This window comes from Oryzias latipes, chromosome 6 (genome assembly GCF_053564925.1).
Source record: "Oryzias latipes strain Hd-rR chromosome 6, Olatipes_Hd-rR_3.1".
NCBI classification, from domain to species: Eukaryota; Metazoa; Chordata; class Actinopteri; order Beloniformes; family Adrianichthyidae; genus Oryzias; species Oryzias latipes.
The window spans coordinates 31,761,244-31,778,842 of NC_136242.1; the positions used below are offsets into that span (position 1 = coordinate 31,761,244).

Below are 17,599 nucleotides of genomic sequence, written 5' to 3' on the forward strand. Positions count from 1 at the left end.
ATCAGTCCTCCCACACACACAGAGGGAGACAGCCTCAGCAGAGACAAAGCCACTGGGTGCACATTTCTTCGCCATCATGCACGTACGTTAGCGTGCAGTTGTGTGCGTATGCGCACTGCAGATTATCACGCTCCTATCCCACAGAGACATCTCCTAATCAGTCGAAACTTCTCCTGACACTTCAGTTACTCCTCAGCTGAAGTTACTGTGTCTTTATCAGTGATCCTTCACACTGCCTTCTTCCTTTTGCTTCTACTTACTCTCCTGTCATCCCTTCTGTCGTCTTTTCCTGTCATTCCTGCTGCATCCATCCAAGCTGGCACATCCGTCTGTGAATTCAGTGAACGCTGCCCTTCCTTCATATTTGCTTTTTCCATGTGACCCAGCTGTCACTGGTGATTCTACAATAAAAAGTCTGCTAATTTCCCTCTATTGGAATCATTTTCACAGAAAACATTTGTAATCAATAATAAATAATAGAGGGGCAGTGAAAGATTGCTTCCCCTTACCACCTTTTTATTCTTTTTTTCTGCTCTGCATTAATATCCGTCCCTGCTGTGCTGTCCTGCTGAGCAAACTCCCAGATCTTCCTGCCAAATAAACCAAACTCTTTCTCTGCAGGGACTTCCACTATAAAGAAGAAGAAAAAAAACAGCACTGTGAGAGTCAGTTCTGGCTTGGTTTGTTTCAAAATCCGACAAAGTTGCTTTAGTTAAATACCCAGTGACTTTTTAAGGCTGAGTTGGACCTTAATGACTGTTTGACCAACCCTGAACTTGAAAGTCAGCATTTGACCTGAGATCTGAGAGATTATAGCTCTCAACATGAAATTATGCATTGGGAGTTTATCAGGAAAAACAAACCTATTTAAAAAGAACAACAACTCGATTTTAGTTGAATTTTTACATCACAGATTTACAGTCTAAGGTTATGTTTCACCTGCTTGCACACAAACTGGGGCATCCTGCACTTTTATGAATTGAATTACAAAAGCCATTTGGCCTTTTATGAAAAACAGTTTTTATATTTTAATCTTTGATCTGCAGTTTTTTACAAAAAGACGACTGAAAAGAAAACGGACTTGACACCCTACTTGTTATTCATCGCACAAAAAGAATGGAGGGAGCTGTGCGTCAGAGAGTCATCTTAACAATACAAGTATGAACTTGAGTGAAAAATCCAAACAAATACAATGTGGTTTCTAAAGTAATACTAAAAGAGTTGCTGGTTAAAGACCCATTAAATTGTGGGTTTTTTTCCATGATGGAGGACATATATAAAGAAAATTAAATTCTAAATTTCATTTCTGAGTATTTCTTTATTCAAACTGCCGTGGATCCGCAGATAAAAAAAGGCTGATAGAAAAAGAGTGAAATTGTGAGGTAGAAAATCCACTGGACAAGCTCCCTGCTCCGCAGTGGGAAGAGAAAGGGGAGGCGGAGTTGCTCCAGGCGGAGGCGAACGTCTAATCAACTACTGTCACTCTGCAGAAACTATGTCCTCTGTTTTTATTTATCTATTTTATTTTAGCTAAAAACTGCATAATTGTAATAAAAAGACCACTGGGAACACTATTACAATAGATCAACAGATGATCGAAGGGGAACTCTCAGTATTTAAAAAAATGGAAAATAAGAACATGGATCTGTTTGTTTTTTAGCCTCACAGGAACATAAAGATGAGCAAAGCCCAGGATGTTAGTCTCCGCCCAAAAAAAAACTCCATTTGTTGTTTCCTGCCTGTAGAAAGAAAGTCAACACGCGCAGCAGGGGTCAAAAAGGGAGGCGTTTTCATTCTTACTACAGCCTTTGCATTTCCTTTGGCTCTCATCCCTTTTAAAAGTCAAACTAAACATGCCGATGGAATGAGTGCAGGAGGATATAGAACAGAAAAGAGGAAAATGATTAGAGATGTGGAAACTTTGGAGAACAGCGGGGATGCATATATTAGAAGCATTATCAAGCTAGGAGCTAAGAGCAAGAGAAAGCAAAGGAAAAGATAAAGCGGGACATCAAGATAAATGATAGGGAACACTGGAGAGGCTTTAAGTGTTTGAGTTTTATCTGGCAAAGGCTTGTGACTCTGCCGTCACATGTCCTATGCTCTTTCAAGTGGGAAGCAGAAAGGCCTTCATTGCAGCTGCTGTCCCAGTAAAGTGTGCTCTCATTAAAGGTGACCTCATGGCTCCTCTGTGATACTCCGGCTTTTGGCAATTTGGGTCCTTGACTGACTGTGACCGTATTGAAGTCAACAATGACAGCTGATTCTTTTGTGTTCATGTAGGTATGGAACATCATTTTGAAGGGATGGATAGTTGTTCACAGGCTTTAAATATTGACTTCATTTTTTTGTTTCTTGATATATCAATACCCAAACGTTTTACAAAAACATGAAATATCACAGATGCACTCTTATCTGAGCGTGGCAGAGACAGTTTGACTGTCGGGTTGTGAAGTCTGAGCCTTTGTAAGAGTCATTTTCAACAGATTCTGGCAACTTGACTTGTTCTTTCATCAGTTTCACTGGTGTGAGTTTGGGGAACTTTGATGGTTGTTGGTATTTCAGCTGTGATGTTTGACTTTAACATGCTCTCTTTTGTCTCTTCTTCTTCAAACCTGCCTGCCGCTGCCCCCTGGGATGCTTGTGGACACTGCTGGGTTCTGCAGCCATTTGTAAGCTCAGTTTCTGCTCTGAACATCAGAATCATACTGAAAAGTGTGGCTGTAAAAATTCATTTTAACAACAATTTGATTTGTATCATAATTTGTGTTTGTCAATACGATTCATAGTCGATGTTAATGTATTTTTAACAATCCGATCCAATGACCTAAAATTGATCCAGGACATATTTAGCCAAAACTGATACTGAAAAGCACAGATGAAGTTTTCTAGATTCCTTGAATTTCTTCGAGATAATCAAGTGTAAATTAAATATGCATACAAACAAACAAGGAAACAACAATAAATGTCATATTCATTTACATTTTAGTTTCCTAAAGTTCGGACCGCTGTTGTTTTTTTCGCATCCAAATAATCCAAAGGGAACATGATAAGAACATTCTAGCACACTGTATGATCATATGTCTTTGCTAAATTTAAAGTGTTCCCACTCATTGGACTGGAATGATGGACTAATCAGTTATTGCTGACATCACATGTGTGTTGTCTGCTGTGATGCACTTGGTCAGAATCAATATGTTCAATTTCTATCACATTGCTGTTCATTCAAACGGATCGATCTGGTTGGATCATAGGAATCCAAACCAATTGATCGATTAAGTTGTTAACGCCTCCAGAAGAGTGTTTAGATAACATTGTCAGTTGTAGCCTTACTGGTCGTTCTCTATTGTTCAGGAAGCTTTGCGGCACCGTTTAGTCTCTGATTTTCAGAACTTCATGACTATAGAGGACCACCCAGCTAAATTGACTCTAGATTGTAGTCTAACATTTTATTGCGGCCGTTAAGCTATTCAATGTTAAGATTATTGGAAAAAAACATGAATCTTATTCAAAAGTCTCTTTATTTCCCTGTGACAAAATGGAAAGAGAGATTGTATATCTGATAATAAGTTTCCATTTCTGCGTGGTTATATTTCCAGGTAATTTTACCAGGAACGCCTCGGAGCCATTTTTTCCGCCTGACCGGCCCTGGTTCTGATCGGGATCCTAAAGGGATCTTCAGCATTGACATAGAGACGGGAGAAGTGTCAGTCAGCCGACCACTGGACCGAGAGGCCATCGATGCCTACATGGTCAGTATGTTTGCGCTACATATTCCTGCCTGTGCAGAGCGTCACTGTTTGGCTATCCTGCAATGATGGAATAACTTAAAAACATGACATTTGTTTGAGTTTCAGCAAATAAACTCCATTTGTAGGTGAATTTCAAGATATTGAGTGTGAACAGCTTTGTTCACATGTTCACTGGTGATTTTTATGAAAAAAACCACTGATGTCCTGGAGAAGGTAATTCCAGATTGACAGTTCCCTCTGCCCAAATCTGTCGTTCCCCAAATGAGCAATTCAGCAGCATGATAATGAGTTCAGTTGGCTTCACACATGCTTTTCTGATACAGGTTGTTAAAATTCCCATTTTGGTCAAAGTTGATTTGGACGAAACAAAGGTTGTTTTTTTTTTGTTGTGTTTTTTAAATATAAACGAATAAAAAACATAGGTTGTTTCTGCTCATTAAAAACAATTTGACTGTAAAGCCTTTGAATTTAGGAAAAGATGGACTTTATCAGTTCAACGAGAAGTTTGACGTTTCGTTTGTGTTAATAGAAGCTACAGAGCCCGCCTCTGATGTGTCCGCTGGGTTTTGTGTCTTTTCTTAACTCTTTTTTCTCTTCGGCTACAAAGGAGGATTGGGGCAGATAATGTCTCTGCTGTTTAGGTCCCTCAGTTGAAAACCCTTTTTTTTTTAAATTCATTTTGTCCAATTTGTGCATGTTCTCCATAAGCTAACTCGATTTTGTAAAATCTCCCCGTACAAGGAATCTTGATCTTAGGGCAAAGCGAGGGGAAATATTTAACAACATTTGGACCAAAATGTCTTTTTCCTTATCAGATAAAAAAATCAGGGAAATGGATAACTGACCTTCAGTTATGTTCAAGACTGGACAGTGGCCTTATTTTGATGTAGAAAGCTTCACCTTTAAAATTGAAGACTTGCAGGCAGTTTAGGTAAAATAATGTCATTATTTTCTGCTAATGAACACCATAAAACCCAGAAGTATCTGGTTAGTCAATAATTTGTGCTTTTGCATCAGCACTTCTAAATAACATCTGACTAGAGTTGTAGATTTGTCTGGTAAATTCAAGCCAAAGACATTTTTGGTTTAGTTTCTACAGGCAGAAAATAGTTGAGTTTAGATTTTTTTTTGCAGTGTTTACGTTTCAACCCGGTTCTCTGGTTCTTTGAACTGAAATGGGATTATAATTGATGCTTATTGCAATTCCTTTTAGTATTTTTTTTTTCAATTGATGTGCATGCATAATACCACTGGGAAAGATTATTTTTACCATTAAAAAAATGAGTTTTTGTTAAACAAATATTCTCAGGTGTATGTTCAGGTCTAAAAATCTAGAAATTCTACACCCATTTGGAAAAAAAGCTAATATAAAGTTAATTTGGTAATGTTAATGTTTGCAGGTCTTTGTGTCCAATGTGCTAATAATACACCTTCTAGTTTTGTTGGTCAAACAATGTAAATGTTAGACTCGTTAAAGCAGCCGATGCTAATTATCAACCTGAGGCTCCTACTTAGAGATTCTTGTTAACGTACAGAAAAAAATGCATTCGATTATAAAACAACCCCTGTAAGCACATTTCTTTATGTATCTCTGTGTTTCAATGTTATTATCTGCTGAGGAAAACTCTGTTTCTTGGCTACATTTCTCCTTAGTTAAGTTTCTTAACAGGAAAACAAGTAGAACAGAAAAATGAATTTAAGCAAAGCATCGATTTTAATCAACACACTGTAGAAATGTTTGAGTTAACAAATAAAAACGCCAACAATAATTATTAAAAAAAAAGACTTAAAAACCGACCTAGATTCCTACTGACATGAAGAGTGTTAATGTGAAAACAAGAACTTGGTGTGAATTTCTTTCACTACGTAGTAAAGTCTTTGTTTTCACAGGCAGGATTCATAAATAGTCCTTGTAAAATGTTCATATTTATTAGTTTTGGACTTCATCGTGTTTCCCATTTAAAAAAAAAAAACTAAATAAATAAAAATGACTGAGGATGTGACCCGATTGCAAGACAATCCGGGGCAGTAGATAGTCCCGGACTATATCATCTTTTAGGGTTTAGGGAATAGTGAATGATTTCATGTGAGATAGGTGTGATTTCTTTGAGCAGCTGCAGGTTCTGATCTAATCTGACTGAATACATAACATGCTCAGACAGTGACTCATCCTTACTGCCACTTGTGTAATATTCTGAACCCCCATTTTTCTTTCATTCTCTGATTTCTTGCTTTTCCTTATAGGTTTCTCTATTTTTTTTTAGCATCTTAGCCTCTGTTAACATTAAAAAAGCTCCTTTTTATCGATTTAAATCTATCTGGGTGTCTTATACTATTTCACTGTCCAATCTTAGTATTTCAGGTGACTCATGATAATTATGTGAACAGTGCAATTAGTATTTCAAAAGTTGGGCTGTCTGCCTGCGGAGGGGAAAGGCAACAATGTTACCTTGATCTTTAGGTAAAACTAACTTGTCTGAAAATCACGCAATAAATCACAACCATGACCTGATAAAAGGCAGTCAAATTAAATAAATTTGAACATTTAACCATCTTGGTTTGACTAAATTGGTCTAAAAATGTCGGCAAAAGTTAGTTTAAAGATTATATTTACTTTGAGGTGACAGAAAATTGTTGTATTTTTTATTCTCTCTTAAAACAAATGAATAAAAAAGATCTAATTTGCCACAACTCCAAATAGAATATTTTTCTTCCTAGTTGTTTTTGATCCATCTCTACTAATGAAGAATATGTTACAGTTTAAAATAAATCTTTTTTTCCCTCTCCTTTTTGTTTTGCTACAGATAATAGACTTCATTATTTCTCTGTACTTTTAAAGTGCCTATATCAATCTCATGCAAAATCAACTTTTTTTTTACTTTTTAAGTGCATTTTAATGTTCATTCCTCACGAAAACCTATCCCAACGCGATTTTTGGATCATTCATGCATTTATGAGTATTCCTCTAAAAACCTGTGCTCTGAGACCAAGCCCCTCCCAATCTACAAAAAGGAGTGGGGCCTCACATTGTGACAACATAAAGGAAGGAACAGCCCCTTCCAGGAGGAGTCTGCGCTGCCAGCTCCGCCCCCAGACTAACACAAACACCCACTTTCTCCATGGAGCCAGGTGCTCAGCTAAACACTTTCCTTTATTATGTTGTGCACATCCATCTTTGCAAAAGTTTGTTTTCATTGGCGAGACACAAGGTCAACTCTAGGTTGACGTCATGAAATGGGCGGCACCTAGAATGGTTACTTCTGGGTAGGAAAAATAAGGTAAAAACTCTTCTGTTCTTTCGTGTGCCAATGGTAATATATCATCATATAAATATATATTTTTTACTCTGAAAGGCTTAAGAATAGAATGAAATAGGCCCTTTAACTCACTTACAGTTACAGTTGATATATTTTATATCTATATTTATAGAGACGTTTTGTGGGTTTTTGGTTCATCCATCAAACTTCCTCCTATATATTGATTCTGCAGCTACAAATAGGCCATGTTTTGGATTAAAATCGTGAAAAAACCACAGTTTTCTTCCTGTTTCAGCATGCATTTAATTTTAGCATTAATTTTACTTATTTTAGAAAATTGTATCCTTACTTGATTAAGGTTAGCTTTTAACTTCAACAGAAGTTTAGGTAAATAATAATGGACGATTAAGTAAAAGAATCAATGAATTGTGATCATTTTGGGCTTAGTCTTGAGTATCTTTATTTTTTTTTATTTTCCTTGTTTTTTTGTTTCCCTTATCTAGAGGGAGCATATGTGCTCCAATGACTATCATAATCAACACTACAGTATTGCTGTTTAACTCACCACTGACAGGTTGTTGTGGAGTTTTCTGGAGTATCGGGACTAATGGTGTCCACATGTGTCACTCAGGCAGCTCAACGTCTGAAGATTGTGGGCTTATAGATATTCTGTAGCTGTCCACAACGTCTGGGTGCAACTGGATGCTGGTCATTATAGAATGGCAGATAATCCTCTGTTTAGATTCAGCTTGGCATACTGAGAGATGCTTCTGGAGTGTGGTCTCTTCTGTAAGTCTTCCTCTCAGTAAAAACAACCCAAACAATAAGTGTTTTAGTTGGAGATTCCTTGTATTTCCTTTTTTTTTCTTTACATTACATGTCCTCTTTTGCAATGTACTATTGTGATTGATTATTCTTGGCTTGAAAAATCCTACTCAACTGACGAGGTGACTGTGTATTACAATTAAATTGACTGGCTTTAAAAACATAAATCAATACTGTTAAATTTGGAGGCCCATCTCATCCTTAATGAATACAGATCTGATGCAAACCCAAGCATCATAGGAACAAAATGTGGCAGACCTTTAAAAAAATGAAAATAAAAATAAAAAAAGTGCAGCTGAACTTCAGCATAAAGCGCCCAGCCCATAAAAATACGGAACAAAAAAAAGTTATTAGGTCAGAGCAGAAGTCCAGAGCCGAGCTAGACAAACAAACAAGGCTCTGACAAAGTGAAACATTTGTCCTGCAGAAACCAACAGACACAGTGATAAGCCAGGCCACATGTTCACAAAGATTTAATGTCAAACATTATTTTCTTATTAAGCTCAATTAGTGTGAAAATGAATGGTAATGAGATGGAAAACAGAGAGGAATGGAGAAGAGTGCTAATCCCTGCAGTTATGACAAGCTTTGTTCAGGCAGAGAGCTGGGGCGGAAGTGGCTTAGAGGAGCGGGAGGGGATGTGAAGTGATAAATAACGGTCTTGTTTACACGGGTAGAGGTTTGACCCTCAATATTGCAGGTCTGCAATACAATAACTGTGGTGAGTCATTTGTTTGTGCTTACCTTGGTGACATTTAAAGGGGACAAAAAGCTCACAACTTCATATTGGAAGACACAATAGAATAACCCTATACTATTAGTATCACATTTGATATGCATTACAGAGACCCCCATCGCATTAGTAAAATCCAAACTTTACAGTATTTGCTCCATGAATTCCACCCTGTAGTTCAGCCTCATTCCACTAGGGGCAGTAGAAGGACCAGTCCTCCTTGTTTCAAAATGACTGCTTCCATTAATCTTAAAACACTTTTGACGGGAAAAAGTTTTGCTAATTTTCAAAACTTTATGGTAAGAATAACTCATCTTTTGTTCTTTTTTTTAAGTGACTACCTGCTGTATTTGTGACGCAAACTGAAGAAAGCTAGGGTCTGACTGCTGGTTAAAATCCACCTCTAGGAACCCAGAGTGTCTGAATAAAAACCAAGAGGGGACAAATTTGGAAAAAATAAAAATCTCTCTCTCTTTCTCTCTCTTTCTCGCGCCCGCTCGCTCTCGCGCTCGCTCTCTCCTTTAATTGTTGTTGTGCAGGGTAACATATTGAAGGAATACAAAAGGCGATGCACTATATTAAAAAGGTGTGAATCAAATTTGAAACAGTGGGTTAATAAGCTGCTTTTTTCCTGAACACCCATCCTAAACTAGCATTACTGTGAGTAAAAACGTATCAAATTACTCAACGTATCATGAATGAAACTCCCCCATAGAAAAATGTTTTTTTCATTTTATTTGATTTCTTCAACATCTAAGTTCTAAAAAATAAATATTATATTAATTGTTTGATGTAGTGGGCTCTACTGGGTTATTGGAAAAAAACCAAAAACAAAACAACATACTTTAGAAGTTAACAGATTTCAACTGTAATCCAAAAACTTTAAGAAAGGCTTTAATTATCTAATTGGTCTTTGGTCAATGTTTGTTTGACTTCTTTCTGAAGCTGATGCCCTTTGTTACGGCATTACTTACTCTCAATGTTGTGTCCATCAAACAGCACACACCCCGAGGAAGGCTTTGGAATAAAAATCAAAGTAAAAAAGGAAACAATAATGCCAACTTTTGACAGGCCTTTTAATTGACAGCCGTTTCAATTTTTTGATTATTTTGATATCCGGCCTTTCTAATAACTTGCAGTGGGGATCTGTGAATGGCAGGTTTTCTTTGTGGCTAAACTGAAAAGACATTTATTTTATCCATATTTAGCTATTTTTGCACAGCAGATGTCAAAAAAGTGACAGTCATTGACAGATGATTACCTGGAAATTGACTCCCAGTGGCCTCTGGTTCTCTTTTACAGCAATCTCTGTTTAAAAAATTGTGACATTCATCTTTATCTACAGTGTTTTTTTTAAAATATTTATTTAAATATTTGTTGTTTTTTACTGGAAAATTAAGAATTAGAACAATAACTATCTATTTTTTACTTTTTTTTCATATATGGAAATAGCCATAGATGCTTTTGTGGGTTTTAGCATTATATAATTTAAAGCTATTTGGAATAATTAATTGTTCTTCTAGTTGCAGGTCCTAGTTCATTTGTTCATCCCGACGAAAATAATGAGTTAAAATCTTCTTTTTGGACACCTAGCTGTGCAAATATGCTGGTTAAAGCATTTTAAACCAGGTTCTCTCAGCTATGTATTAAAATTCTAATCAGTTTAAGCAATAAAATTGCTTGAGGCTTTTCGTTTCTGCAGACTTACTGAACGCATTATTCCCACATTTGCTAATTTGGTGACATTGCAGGATTTGATACTTATGCACTTTGCGCTTCAGGGCAGATCTCTTAGATGTCTGCACGGATTTGTTGTTTAATCAAATTTCACAGCGTCTGCTCTTCCTTCTAGTGCTCAACTCTGTCTAATTTAATAGTTTCTAAAAAAAGAAAAAAACTTGATTAATTGTTAAAGTTGCTGAAGTGGACAGAAATGTGATCCGACTTTCATCAAACTTTTGACGAAGAAGACGTGTTTTTGCTGGTTATACCAAAAAATAGGTAATATTTCATAAAGGAATGAAAGGAAGAGGAGAAAGTGATCATGTGCAGCATGAGTCTTTGTCCTCACATCCCCTGTCAATCAGCAAACTCGTCTTTAAGTAATATATGTAAAAAGAAACTTTGTATATCAATGGTTGTTTGTTCTAAATATTCAAGTTTAATGCTGTTACTTAGTGGGTCACTCTCAGGTGTAGATTTGTCATTGTTTTGCAGTACCTTTCTAATAATAGTTCTTTAGCGACACATGGAAAGCGTAGCCTTAGGGCTAAAACTGGCAGCTCTCTAGTTGGGCTGTGCCAGAGTCCGTCTGGCCCCAGGATTTGAGAATGGGGTTGTTGTGCTGAGCGTGAGCCATGACAGAAGTATTAAAGAACTCTGAGACGTCAACTATCTGAATGTTTTTTGTGAACCCTTCCCTACATTGATGATGAATTTATGTGCAAATGTGGGTGAGATTTAGACCTTAGGGAGGTTCACATTCCAGCGTAACTGGGGGTAAACTGCCTTGAATCGACTGTAAACGTATACAGTTGTTTTTCATTATCGCGTGAGTTGCATTCTAAAAAAAAATCTGCAGTTAGTTGTTATTTTTTGTACTTTTGCAGTTTGTTTTATTTTAAGTTTCTGCTGGAGTGGGATGTTTTGTGTCTTTCTTTTTCTGGTATCTTTGTTTGCAGATTGGTGCAAACATTGTCTGGAGCACCTGATCTCTAGCTCAACAAATTAAATAAGTCATTTTTTGACAATATACTCAAGCTGTGGCATTTTTTGCAGCAAAAATAATCTTTATCATCCAGATTATGAATGGATGGTAAAATGACAAACTAGACATTTTGTTGTGGCATTTAGGACTTTAGGGGCTATTACTTTGTTTTGATTGGTAAAAAAATGGCAGTCCCCTTTTAAGAGGTTGTAGCCTGTTGGTTACCTTAATAAAACGAATCATGTGCTTTGGTAGAACTTATTTTACACAGCCGTTTCATGTTTTTAATTCTGGACAATGTGTTGAAGTGCTTCAGGATGACTGAGTGGGAAAAAAAACTTCCAGCTCAACAGCTGTAGCACGTAGTTTTTTATGCAGCAGCAAATTCTTTTTAAGGAAGAACTCAATTTGAAGACAAACTGTAGCCACACAAGGGAGAACATTACTGCAGGGGTATGAACAGTAGCATGTGTGATAATGGTACTAAAAAATGTAAAAAAGCTATATACACTCTATTTTCTGTCATGTCACAGACATACAAGTCAACGCTGCCCTCACTCAACATCACTCTGACGCTTTCCTCATTTACAGTAGGGATGGCTTCATGAGCCGGAGGCTTGAGACAGGTGGAGGCTGTTGTCCAAATCCCACTCCTGTTTTCTGCTTGGCTGCGCTGCAATTTCCTGGGCTTTGGAGAGCGGGAGATGCTGCCCTGCACACAGGAAAACAGTCTGGATGTGCACTTAGTCCCTGTATGTGGGCAAGAGATAAAGGATACAAGAACACATCCACACACACGCAGTCGCTGATTTCCACCACATTCACACCTCCACAACAACCTACTCCTAGCCAACAAACCAGTTAAAAAACGTCTTTTAATTTAAACACTGTGCCTTTAAGCCATGGGGTCACACACCAATACACTTGACTGATAACACCTGTGGTCTGCAATATATTATGCATACATAATGTTAGAGTTAATCATGTTTGCTATAAGCTATCCTTTTTTTAAACTTACTTTAATGAAAAAAAATCAATTTAAAATTGGATTCCTGACATAATTTAGAAATGTCTTTACTTTAAAAATGTTCTTTAAGCTATTTTTTTTTCTCTTAAAGTTCAAGTTCTCCTCCAGGTGGTGTGATTAAACTCTGAGATTTGTGTCACCATCATGCAGAACCTTCCTTGAACCTCAAACACAAATTTCTGGGCCTTTATCCCCTGCTTCAACTGTGAGCGCTCCGCTGCTGAGCTTCAGGCATAAATGCAGCTAATTCAGCCTGTCTGCCGCCTGCTGAGGAATAGGGCCCAAACTGTAACGCACACAGCTTCAGTACAAGGTCAGCTCCACTTTCAGCAGCAGAGACCGGAGACAGAAATACGACATTTTCTGCCCAAATGCAAGATTTACTGCAAAAGAGTGCAAATGCACCAAAATAGGGGGAAAGTTTCTGAAGGAAGAACGAAATTGATTCTGAAGTCAGTGCTAAAAAGAATTATTGCCTCCTTGAAATATATTTCCAAGACGTATAGCTGTGCAGTTTTTATTTTTACATCTAAATACATCTGTTTTTCCTACATTTTCCTAACTTTTTCTTTGAAAAGTACATTTTTAAGTCTGTTGAATTTTGCACATGAATCAAATATTTAACAGAACATGTTTTTGGTTTTTTTGTTAACATGTTTTTTAAACCCCCAAATGGTTCCCGAGCGCGGCTCGTCTGCAGCTCACCGCTCCCCCAGGGGATGGGTCAAATGCGGAGAACAAATTTCGCACACCTAGATGTGTGACACATAGCAGGACTTTATTTTTATCTTTATCTTTATCTTAAACCGTTTAATGAAACATTAAAAACAAATTAACAAAATATTATTTTTAAATGAGATATAGAGAGCATTAATTATGATTTGTTGGGTGAATTAGTAGGTTTTTGCTCCTAATATTAGTTTAAGATGTAAAAATATTGACTTGAGTGATGTCTGATTGTCTCAAAATTAATCCAGTTACATTCAACATATGTCACTAAATTATAAAGAGTTAATGATCATTTCATTAAGCATTATTTCAGAACAGCAAACGGATATTTAAAAATGACTAACAATAGATGAGTTATTCTCTTCAAACAGTTTTGAAAATTAGCAAAACTTTTCTTCTACTGCCCCTAGTGGAGTGATGATGAACTAAAGGGGACAAAACACGGACCAAGTTATTAACCTTAATGGTTTTTTAAGGACAGTTTGAATAAATGAGATAGGGGTCTCACTCAGGTAATGGTCCCGATTGACTACAACTTTTGACAAAATGATAGCTAAATGACATCATTTCTATTGTAAAATAGGTCAGATGATATAAAAAAAACTCTTAAAGCAGGAACTATGCTGCAGCATGGCTTATATTATTTTTTTTGCGCAGTTATCAGGTGTTTGACAATAGCAAGATAATTACAAGGAGTTTAAGGAAAAAGGAGAAGCGAATACAGACAAAGATGTTGAACAGATATCTGGGTTATCTGGTGAAGGTTTGCTTTGTGCCCCAGAGGAACAGTCAGATGTGATGAAGTACTTTTCAGCTTCACATCAGCTTGCTGCATGATTTGTGTACATTTAAATATCTCTAAATAAGAGTTGTTTTTTTGTTGTTGTTGTATTTGTGCAGTTTACTGAAAGGAACTCTCTGAGCACCCATTTCTTGACAGTTGAGTTCATGTAATAATTCGTCTGCTCTGAATAGTTTGCTTCAGTGTTCTTCTTCCTGAACCTAAAGCAGGTTGAATTGCTCTGCTGTCGAATTTAAAACATGAATAATTTGTAGCTCCCTGCTTTGCCTTTAACTCTTTTGGCTTTGGGTCCAAAAAAGCTGCGTGTTCACCTTGGAGAAAATCATCCTTTTCAGCAAAAACCTTCCATCCACCCCCAGCTGTTTTCACAGAACTCTGACAAAGTTATGGTGGAGAGTTAAGGATTCGTGGCAGCTGTGTTTCCATCTTGTTATGCAGCATCCATACGTTCATTTTATACAGAATTATGCTGCTTTTGAAGTAGTTGCAGCAGATGTGTACAGGATTAACACCTTCCCTTCCCAAGTGGGTGATTTTAGGAGGCGCTCTTTATAGAAAAATCTGTTTTGTTTTGAACTACAACAAATGAGAAACTAACTTGTTTGTTTATTTTTAAAAACACACTTTTCCTTGATCGAGTTCAGGCATTTTATTAGAACTTAAATCAGGACTTCAGACTTCTTTTTACACTACATCTTGCATAATAACAAGGCCAGTTAGGTTGATATTTCAGAAAAATTGTGCATTTTGTGGCACACGCACCAAATTTGACATAACACGAATGTACCCTGGGAGCCCATCTTTCAGAAAAGCACATTAGCCATGAAAAAATTCCAATAGAGGCTCAGATCTACCACACCAGACAAGACCCAAGGTGTAGGCTGTGCAATGAGGTGCCTGAAACAATCCAGCACATAACAGCAGGGTGTAAGATGCTGGCAGGGAAAGTACACATGGAGCGCCACAATCAAGTGGCTGGAATCATATCCAGAAACATGTGTGCAGAATATGAACTGGAAACCCCAAGGTCAAAATGGGAAACACCTCTGAAGGTGGTAGAGAATGAAAGGGCAAAGATCCTGTGGGACTTCCAGATCCAGACTGATAGGATTGTAATGGTGAACCAACCAGACATTGTAGTGGTGGATAAAGAAGGCAGACAGGCAGACAGCCTGTATCCAACTGTGATAGCAGTTGTGACTCAGGTTTTAATGAAGAGTTGAGGTTTATACATTGGCTTGACTCATTTAGAAACCCTCTCTTTTAAAAATCATTTTTGAGGCTCAAAAATCTGTTTTTTTAAGTACTGCATTGATTACAAAAATGATTAATGTCTTTATTAATGGTGCACATTTCTGAATAGTTTTAATTTGATAGACCCCTATTTATTTTAACTTCTGTAAAATAACTAGTTTGTTTTATAGCCAAAATATTAGATTTTACTTTTATTTTGCTTTTTTTTTTGTTTTTTTTGTTTTTTTAACTTGTCCTGTCCAACAGCTAGGCAGACAGATGAGAGCTGAGGGCCTCTTGTGTTGGACATATTTTACTTTAACAAGAGGGGTTATTAATCTTCAGACAAACCAAAGGTATGTCTGAATAAACCCCTTTTGTAATTGAGGCCAAACTTTATTAATTTCAATCATGTTATTTTGCTATTTTTAATTACCTTATGGTATTCAGTCCTTACATCAGAAATCTACCAGTTTCTTCACAAAGACTGAACAATCTCAAAGTCCATTTAACATCTTTAGTTTTGATTAGCAGAACCCACAAAGAACAGCTGAAAAAGAACGTGATACCTTTTGCTTGAATACTGATTTAAAAGTCTTCCCTCCTGACAGGTCCTCCCTCTGAGATAACGCAAAGTGCAGATTACGATTTTCTGTCCTGTGTGTTCTGATGTCTTCATTATGAAACATCAATACTTGTGAAATATTGCAGCTGTGACAAGTGTGTTTCTACAGCTCTCTTAGTTCAGGGTTGCTGTTGTAGGTTGCCATAAAGAACACAAATGTAAGCAATGCAATCTTCTAGTTTCGGTTCAAGTGATGATGTTTTGGTTTCGATAAAAGCCTAAAGATCGTCTGTCGTCGTACTTCGGATTTCTTTAAAACATTAGTTACACGATTCTATTGCTGCATTCTGGGTAAGGTTGAATACTTTCCAATGTTAAAAAAAAACATTGCGAGGATAGGATAAGTTAGGATTCAGGTTAAATGAGAACACAAAGCTTTCAAAAAAGCATTAATTCATGTTTATTGTGACCACATCTTCAAGTTCCCACCGAAACCTAAAAATGTGGAAACGATGAAAATGGTGTTTTTAACCTGCTCTTGTGGCATTTTTCTGATAATGGAGGACATCTATTAAACTCCTTTTGAAAAACTTCCTATTATTTAGTTTCAACGTTTCATATGCATAAGAGGTAATATTTATGTGGCCCAGGACTAATTTGTATGTTTTATTTAGTTTCAGGCTAATGTCTGACATTTTATGACCATGTTAGAACATTGTAGTATGTGTACTATGTTTAAATGGATAAAACTAACCTTTTTTTTATTAACTTGATTTTTTTTGTGTTGTTTAAACGTCCATCATAACATGTTTACACCTGTGCTAGCAGGGAGCCCTGTCTATCAAGATGACCCCAAAGTTTGTGAATACTGGAGTCCAATCCCCTACTTTTCACAGTACATTGATAACATTTTCAAAGATCTGTTTTTGTTCTAGTTGTGTTCCAACTACCAGGGAATCGGACTCCTCAGCCTCACTGGGAAAGTCTATGCCAGGGTACTGGAGAAGAGGGTCCGTCTGATAGTCGAACCTCAAATCCAGGAACAACAGTTCGGTTTCTGTTGTGGTCGTGCTCTACACCCTCTAGTGCAGAGCTGGACGGTTTGTGGGGGTTCGCTCATCCAGTCCATATGTGTTTTGTGGATTTGGAGAAGGCGTTCGACCGCGTCCCCGTATCCTGTGGAGGGTGCTCTGGGAGTATGGGGTCCGGGGAGCCTTACTTAGGGCTGTCCGGTCTCTGCATGAGCAGAGCAAGAGCTTGGTTTGTATAGCCGGCAGTAAGTCAGACCTGTTCCCGGTGCAGGTTGGACTCTGGCAGGGCTGCCCATTGTCCCCAGTTCTGTTCATAGTTTTTATGGACAGAAATTCTAGGTGCAGCCAGGGGCCGGAAGGGGTCTGGTTTGGGGACCACAGGATTTCATCTCTGCTCTTTGCAGATGACCTTGTTCTGTTGGAGAGGAATTTCTAACAAACTCCTGTCGCTCTGCAGAAACTATGTCCTAGAAATCAACACAAGTTTTTGGATTTTGGCTAAAAATGGGATGTTTATAATTAAAAGACTATGGGGAAAGCTTTGAAATTGGATCAAAAGATGATTAGAGTGGGACTTTTAGAGAGCAAACTTTTTATTGGTAAATAGTTATTAAATCATGCATAACAGATTTTGTAAGTTTTGAAGAAGCAGTATTTGGCACGTTCAGGGGGAGGGAGCACTGGTGTCACTGAAAGCAGATATTAATGAATGTCTCATTTTTGTGAAATCATGGATTCTTTCCTTTTTTTTTTTACCAGTTCAGATATAAACCACGTTTTAATATCTCTTACTGGTTTTATTTTCCAAGAATTAAAATGACAACATTTTAAAAACCTATAAGATCGACTGAGCTCTGCAGGTTACATCAGTACGTAATGAACAAAAATGGATGTTCAGAGCAATGGCATTCTGCCAGGAAGAGACGCACTTCTATCCA

General features: G+C 37.2%; 2 protein-coding genes across 3 annotated transcripts in view; both read left to right on the top strand.

The window, feature by feature from the left end:
- The window catches only part of LOC144992519 (cadherin-13-like), a 149,438-nt gene extending 145,780 nt beyond the window's left edge, over window positions 1–3,658 (top strand). Inside the window, exons 5-6 of the mRNA XM_078949219.1 lie at window positions 2,667–2,715; window positions 3,600–3,658. Coding sequence (XP_078805345.1) covers window positions 2,667–2,715; window positions 3,600–3,658 — 108 coding nt within the window. The remainder of the gene's footprint in view (window positions 1–2,666; window positions 2,716–3,599) is intronic.
- LOC101158522 (cadherin 13, H-cadherin (heart)) overlaps window positions 3,577–17,599 on the top strand; it is a 197,429-nt gene continuing 183,406 nt past the window's right edge. Inside the window, exon 1 of one of the 2 annotated variants that reach the window (XM_020704255.3) lies at window positions 3,577–3,752. In XM_020704255.3, coding sequence (XP_020559914.2) covers window positions 3,750–3,752 — 3 coding nt within the window. In that variant the 5' untranslated portion in view covers window positions 3,577–3,749. The remainder of the gene's footprint in view (window positions 3,753–17,599) is intronic. The other variant, XM_078949029.1, reaches the window with a different exon arrangement.